The 7,685-nt window shown below is 54.7% G+C and overlaps 1 protein-coding gene across 1 annotated transcript; it reads left to right on the forward strand.

Moving 5' to 3' along the window:
• The first annotated feature begins 654 nt into the window (after positions 1 to 654).
• On the forward strand, positions 655 to 3,971 carry LOC146421929 (serine/threonine-protein kinase pim-1-like). The gene is made up of 9 exons (XM_085046867.1): positions 655 to 682; positions 796 to 845; positions 959 to 1,079; positions 1,167 to 1,583; positions 2,192 to 2,368; positions 2,626 to 2,763; positions 2,996 to 3,167; positions 3,507 to 3,667; positions 3,848 to 3,971. Exons 1-7 carry the CDS (start codon positions 655 to 657, stop codon positions 3,115 to 3,117), a joined length of 1,053 nt encoding a protein of 350 aa, XP_084902993.1. The 3' UTR covers positions 3,118 to 3,167; positions 3,507 to 3,667; positions 3,848 to 3,971.
• Positions 3,972 to 7,685: the final 3,714 nt, after the last annotated feature.

Below are 7,685 nucleotides of genomic sequence, written 5' to 3' on the forward strand. Positions count from 1 at the left end.
GCGCGGGGGCGAGCGGGGAACGGACAAACGGCCACTCGGACTAACAGCCACTCGGATAAACGGCCACTCGGACAAACGGCCCTGGAGCTTCAGTTGCAGCGGCAGCGGCGGCAGCGGCAGCAGCAACAGCGAACGCAGCGATTCTAAAGACTCTCCGACTCTTTCTCCTGCTTCTCCTCTCCCTCTCCCGCTGTCCCGCATCCTCTCCCCGTCTCCCTTTCCCGGTCCTACCCTCATCTCCCGGTGTCCCCTTCCTTTCTCTCTCTCCCTCTCCCCTGCCAGCCCGGGCCATGCCCCAAACCCGCCCCCGGCCCCGGGCGGGGCTGCCCCCTCCCCGCCCCTGGGCGTCCCGCCGCGCTCTCGCCTTCGCCCGCTTCTCGCCATCGTGGCAGTGGCGCTGCTGGGCGGGCATCAGTGGCTGGGGCTGGGGCGGCATCGTCACCCTTGGGCTCCGCCTGTCCCGAGCCCGGCCCCAGCCCCGACGCAGGGTCCAGCCCCGAGCCCGACCCCGTTACCAGCTCCTCCCGGGGCCCGCGGAGGACACACGCGGCTCGGCCGCTCCCGCCGCCTCCGCTGCGGCTTCCCCGGGCCGAGCTCCGCCGCTGGGCAGCGCGGCCGCCGGCCCCGAGCCGCCGGTGCCCGGGGCGGGTGGGAATGCCCAGCCCGGGGCGCTCGGAGGGCGGTCGGGGGCCGTGTCTGGCCCCGGGCCGAGCGCTGACGGCCGCGTGTCGCCCGCAGGGAAGGCGCAGGAGGCCCTGCAGGATCGCTACCGCCTGGGTTCGCTGCTGGGCACAGGAGGCTTCGGCAGCGTCTTCTCGGCGACGCGGCTGGCGGACGGTGCCCCGGTGAGTGGCGGGGCTGGCGGCGGGCGGAGGAGGAGGAGGAGGAGGAGGAGGAGAAGGACGGGGCGCGGCGGGGCGGGCGGCGAGCTCAGCCCGCTGCTGCCCCTTGCTCTCAGGTGGCCATCAAGTGCGTGCAGAAGGATCGCATCCGGCATTGGGGCGAGCTGGTGAGTGAGCCATTGGGGCCAGCGGCAGAAGCCGGGCGAGCCGGGCGGCGAGGAGCCAGGGCCCGGCAGGGTGGGAGCCGCCGGGAGCCCCGGAGGGAGAGCGGGCGAGGGGTGAGCGGGGGGCGCCGAGCATCCCGGGCTGGGTGAGGGATCCCAGAGCCCTGGCACAGCCTCAGCCCCACTGACAGCAGCTTGGTCCTCCCTCAGCCCGATGGCACCCGTGCGCCCCTGGAGATCGTGCTGCTGGACAAGGTGTCCACTGGCTTCCATGGTGTCATTCAGCTCCTGGAATGGTTCGAGCTCCCCATCAGCTTCTTGATGGTGCTGGAGCGTCCGGAGCAGTGCCAGGACCTGTGTGATTTCATCCTGGCTCGGGGGTTCCTGCCGGAGGAGGAGGCTCGGGGGCTGTTCTGCCAGGTGCTGCAGGCCGTGCGGCACTGCACCAGCTGCGGGGTGCTGCACAGAGACATCAAACCTGGCAACATCCTCCTGGACCTGTGCACCGGACAGGTCAAACTGATCGACTTTGGCTGTGGCACCTTCCTCCAGGACACAGTCTACACCAAATTTGCAGGTGAGCCCTCCCAGGGGATGCTCCTGGGCACCTCATGGCCCAGCCTGGGTGTAGCACCAGGGATTCCCCCATTTGCTGCAGGTCATGGGATTGCTTCTTCAGCCAAGTTGCTTTTGGGTGGGGGGACCAGCTCCTGGCCCTGCTGACAGCCTTCAGCACCCACTCTGCCCTGGGCTGGGGCTAGGGCTGGGGCAGCCAGCCTGACAAAAACACCCATGGGGGTAGCAGAGAGGGGGTCAGACCCTGTGCCCTGGCTGGTTTGGTGTGCAGGTGAGGAAGGGCTTGGACTGCTCTGCTCCCCTTGTTTGCCTTAGCTTTTAATTGGTTTTTGGGGGCAATGCAGGCAGGAAGGAGAGTGGTTTTTCCCCACCACTGTGTGGGTTTTCCCTTAGCATGTCATGGTTGGGCCTTCCCAGGCTTCTGCTGCCCTCTTCCAGCACCAGTGGCTTCTTCTAGAACCCCAAGTTTGTACACAAGTCACAGGTGCTGGCAAGAGGGCAGCAGATCACCCCATGTGCCACTGGTGCAGCCCCTGCATGCCCAGGGATGGTGGGGTGAGGCTCTGGGAGCAGCAGCATCCCCTGATGAACTCCATCTGTATTCCATAGGAACCCTGTCCTACAGCCCACCAGAATGGACCCAGCTCAGATGTTACCATGGCGAGGCAGCAATGATCTGGTCCCTGGGTATCCTGCTGTACCAGATGGTCTGTGGGAAGCACCCATTCAAGAAGGGCTGGGAGATCATCTGGGGCGAGCTCTTGTTCCCACAACACCTTTCTCAAGGTAAATCCTCATCTCTGTGGCACAGGGGGAATATCAGTGTTGGGAGACAGCAGCAGGCTCATGAGCATCCTGCTCTGGCAGCTACTGAGGAGGTGGCACATGTCCTGCTCTCCTGCTCTCCTCCAAAACAGGGAATTGACTGGAAAGTTTGGACACAGCTCTGAGCACATCCAGCATAGGCAGGGCATGGGAACAGGGGGGAAAAGTGAACAGCATCCTTCTCCAAGTGACTGGCAGTTTCTGGTTTCTCTCCCCAGAGTGCAAAGATCTTATCAAGGGGTGTTTATCCATGCACTCATTGGACAGGCCGTCACTGGAAGATCTCTTCCATGAGCCTTGGCTGCAGGGCTCTGCCCTAGAAGATGGGAGAGATCCACAGGCACCGTTTGGACCTGGTAAGTAACAGCTGCACACATCTCTTGGCAACAAGAAGCAAAGAAAACCAAACTGTTTTGTGCTGCCTGTAGCCCAGAGCAGGGATCATCAGATGGGAACACACAGCTCTTGTGCTGGAGCTGAGCTGCTCTGGCAAGCACTGGTGGCCACCATCCAAGCTGGTTTTGCTTGTCCTTGTTCATTGATGGCTGGGGCCCTGGGCAGAACCCTGACAGCCTTCTCTGCCCCCAGGGAAGGAGCAGGAGCCCCTGGAGAAGCTGGACCAGGTGGGGCTGCTGCTGGAGACACCAGGGACACCCTCAAGGATGAGCACCTCTTCCACGACCCAGCCATCTGCAGCTGAAGAAGATTGACTTTGATTCTGGCACCTTCTGCAAAGACACACTCCACACCCAGTGTGCAGGTGAGTGCACAGCCAGGGGATGCTCCCAGATCTGGGCATTGCTCAGCCTGGCTGGGCACCAGAGGTTCCCCCTTTGCTGGGGTGGATGCAAGGAATTCTTCAGTTGGCTGCCAAGCTGCTCTTTGGCTCTGGGCAGCTGCTGAGGAGGAGGATCTGCCATGGCTGGCTGGAGGCTGGGCACATGTCCTGCCCTCCTGCTCTGCTCCCAGAGGCAGCAGTGATGGGGAGGTTTGGGCACAGCTCTGAGCTCAGCCAGCATGGCCTGGGCACTGTGGGCAGTTGGGACAAGGGGACAGGAGCCTTCAGCTGATGGGTGATTTCTGGTTTCTCTCCTTCCAGCAGGGCTCTGCGGATGCTGAGGCTGCTCTGGGCTCTGCCAGGGCTCTGCTGGGGCTCAGCCCTGGGCACGGCTGGGCCTGCTCTGCCCTCCCATTGCTCTGATAGCTCTGCATCAGACGAGCCTGTTCTGAGCACAGCGACTGAGCTTTCTGCTTGTGCAGGTGAGTGAGACTCTCCTGCAGGCCCAGAGATTGCAGTGAGGGAGACACATCCAATTGGCAAGAACCCAAACACTCCACAGTCCCAGCTGAACGCCTCTATGTCCACAGGATGTTTTGTCTGTTCCACTCTTCATTCCTGTTGGGCTGGAACTGTGCAATTGCACTTTCTTCCTCCTCTAGGAGTACCACGAGTGAGCCAAACCTGGCAAGTGGGCCTTGTTCCTAAGGCAGTGCAGTCTGGAGTTGATGGATGAAGAATTGCCCTTCTCCATCTCCAAACCAGAGCAAAAAGCTGTAAGTGGGACTTGCTGTCTTTAAGGATCCACTGACAGTTTCAGAGGGAATGTACAGCTCATTCACAGGGTGAGAAGGACGGGCATCTTCTAAAGAGTTGTGATTTGACAGAGTTTAGGTTCCCAGTCCTGCTCAGAGCTCTCAGGGCACAATCAATTTCCTAATACTTCACAATTGAAAATAACAACGTTGGAAACAAACCCCAAAATATTTAAAAACAGGCTGCTGAGTAAGATGGATCCATGCCATCAGAACATTTTCCAAGTAAATAACTGAGTTCTCATACTCAAAAGATCAGTTACCTCTTAATTGAAGTTTACAGAAAATTTTTCACTACGCATTTGGAGTTCCTTTTAATATTTTGATTTTTTTCTGATTTCTTTTTCTCTTTCTTTTTTTTTTATTTTTCTTTTCTAAATCAGAAAACATGTCCTGAAAGAGGAATGTCCTTTCCTCCTCATTCCCATGTGGAGCAGCTCCCTTCCTGCAGAGCCTGGCAGCTCCTGTCCCCTGCAGGGCTGAGGCTTTTCCCCATTGCTGTGCACAGACTGATGGAGCAGCACTGCTGAACACAGGGACACCCAGAGGGACCAAAAGCAGCTGCCTTTGTCCACCTGAAGCTCCAAGGGCCAAACTCTGAGCAGACACAGCTGGAAGAGACTGGCAGGCTCCCTGTTTGCTGTGCTCCCCACTTGTGAGGGGCCCAGCTTTGCGTGAGGCACAGTGAGAACAAGGGGCAGCTCCCTCCCAGCCCTGCAGCCAAGGGACCCCTCTGGCCCCGGGGCTTGGGGCACTGTCAGCACCTGCTGCTTCAGCCACTGCTTCTGCTGGCACTGAGAGCAACAACCAGATTGTGGCTGATCCCGAGGGAGCAGCAGCAGGGCCTGGAGCTGATCCCTGAGTCTGGGCAGGGCTGGACAAATGACCCCACAGCAGCAGCAGCAGCAAATGGACCTGACTTTGAGCACAGCCCCTGCCACTCCTCCCTCCTGTTTGCAGTGGTGTCACAGCAGCCTGAGGCACCTGGGAGCCCTCAGTGCCAGCAGGGACTTGAGATGGCAGCCCTGGGCTCCTGGAGGTTGTGCAAGGAACGGAGCTGGGCACTCCCTGTCCATATGGAGCTTGCAGATGGAAAAGGCTGCTGTGCCCAGGCAGCTCCAAGGGCAGAGACATGAGGCTCTCGAGCACTTGATCTGGGCCAGTTCCACAGTCCTGGGCAGCAGCCAGCGAGCAGAGGGGGAACAGAGGGCACAGCAAGAGGGACAAAAGCAGTCAAGTGCAGAGACTGGAGAGAGCCAGACCTGGCAGAAGGAACAGCTGCTTCCTTGCACTCCTGAAGAAAGCTCTTGGCTGTTTCAGAGCACTGAAAGGTGTGAAGGGCAGAGAGGAGGTGACACCAAACAATGCTCCTGTTTTCACATCCTCCCCTCTCAGTGTCCCAAAATGAACTGGATGAACTCTGCTCTTCTCTCTGAGTTATCTTGTTCAGCATGAGCAACTTAGCACCAGGAGCTAAAGGAGCTGAAGCCTTAGGCCTCAAGAGCTGACCAGGAGGGGACTTTTTGAGCAAAGTGATGTTACCAATGTGGACCTAGCTGAATGCAGCAGATAGAATCCTGGAATTACAGAATCCTTTCTGTTGGAAAAGATCTCTGATCTCATCAACTCCAGCTGTTCACCCAGCACTGTCAGCCCAGCACTAAACCACATTCCTGAAGTGCCAAGGCCTGACCAAGACGCCTGACTGAGGCCTGAACAACAGGCCCTGAGCCAAAGGTGACCTCTTGATGAACCTTCTAACCAAATATTATCTTTGTATCTGCTCATTAACGAAATATGCATGATCATTAGCATTGTGATAGATGTATTCACTCATTAGTGAAACATGTATTTGCCTTTCTCTAGTTGTAAGCTGGACAAAGCCATGAAATCCAACATCTGGCCCGGTTTGGAGAGTATGGTCAAAGTCAACTCCCTTAGTTCCTCCTTGAGCCCTGGCCAGGCTTTGGGAGAAGCCAAGAGGAGGATGAAACCAGATGTTCCTGCACTAGCAGTGCTGTCAGTGTGTTTATTCAGCACTGTCACAGCTGGGCCCTCTCCCAGCCAGGCTGGAAGCCTCACCTGTGGGTGGATGCACCTGCAGGAATTGCCAGTTGTTGGCAGTGGCTCTGCAGTCCTTGGCTGTGACAGCTTCCCCAGCTGATGAGGGGATCTGGGTGATGGTACAGTCTGAGAGTAACTGGTGATGGATCTTTCTTCATCACTACAGGCAGTCTTTGGTAGTGCTGATTGGGTGCATTGCTGAGCTTCTGTTGTGATTCTTTGCTGCTTTGAACTATAGCAAATTGCACTGATTCCTTCAGTGTATTACACTGATTCCTTCAGTAAATCACATTGATTCCTTCAGTTGGTGTCTGTGTCTTTGGTGCTGACCCTGCCCAGTGGGAAAACAAAATTGGTGTAGTTTGGCCAGATCACAGCAAAATTTCACTTTTTAAATGTAAATTTAAGGAATCAGTCCTATCCAAAATTCCTGGTTGGGAAGACCTTCCCTATAGTTCACTGGCTCTGCAGGGGGCTGAGATCAGAGCACTGTGTGAGCAATGGGGAAGTTGGCTAAAAGAAGCCGAACCACTGGATGTATTAAAATGCATCCAAAATTGCATATGGAAAAAGGAAAAGAACTTGTGGGTTTAGGAAGAAGAGAATTAATTTTGTTAACAGTATATGGGAAAAAGCACCAACAGAAGGAACAATTGTTTTTGGAACACGCCCACATGAAGCGAGAGGAGTTTTTAATCTTGAGCTCAGATTTCTTTGTGCAAGTGAAATAATATAATTATATAATCAATATATTGATATATATATAAAATAATAATTGTACATAGAAATATCATTAAAATATACATGTGTGTATATATATAAGCCAAATAATTATGTGAAATAATGCTGACAATACTAATTTGTTACCTTTGGCTGCTCAGGGATGTAACACTAAATACCCTACAGAAAATGTTTGGCCAGGACCCAAACATGAGTGGGAAACTTGGTGAGATTGTGTATAATGAATAAAGAAGGATGGGATGAAATTGGCTATTTTTATATGGTTTGCTAATACTCTGGTGTGGAATGCTTTGTCTGATCCTGTGAGAAATGAAGTGATTAAGGCTGCTGGGTTTTTCATATACCACACTATGCACAAGCTGCAGGATTGGTGGAATGGATGGAGGGGTTGTTAAAAGAGCAGATGAAAAATTAGGGGATGAGAACTTGTCTGGATGAAGAATCCTTTTCAGGTCCACCCCAGAAGCTGCAGGGCTGGACCTTTATGCATTAGAATTAATTAGGATAAATCAGAAGCAAATGAGAGTTATCAATACCAGAATAGGAATTCAGATTCCTCCAGAGCACTTTGGTTTGATAACTGCTCACTGAAGCTTGGCCTTGCAAAGTGTTCATGTCATGGGAGGAGGAATTGATGCAGATTATCAAGGAGAAATTGAATTCTGTTAAACAATAGTGAGCAAGATTTGATTATGCAACCCTGTGACAACGGAGGACAATTATTGATATTGCAGTTTTAAAAACAGTTGTGAAAAAAGGAGATTCACCTCAAATCACCACTGTTTGTGGAGGTAAAGGGTTTGGATCCAGCAGTCCTAATAATGGAGCCACAGTGTGAGTCCAGAGGCCAAATGGCCCTCCTGAGCCAGCTGAAGGAACA

This window comes from Lichenostomus cassidix, unplaced genomic scaffold (genome assembly GCF_008360975.1).
Source record: "Lichenostomus cassidix isolate B80296 unplaced genomic scaffold, HeHo_3.0 HiC_scaffold_46, whole genome shotgun sequence".
Lineage (NCBI taxonomy): Eukaryota > Metazoa > Chordata > Aves > Passeriformes > Meliphagidae > Lichenostomus > Lichenostomus cassidix.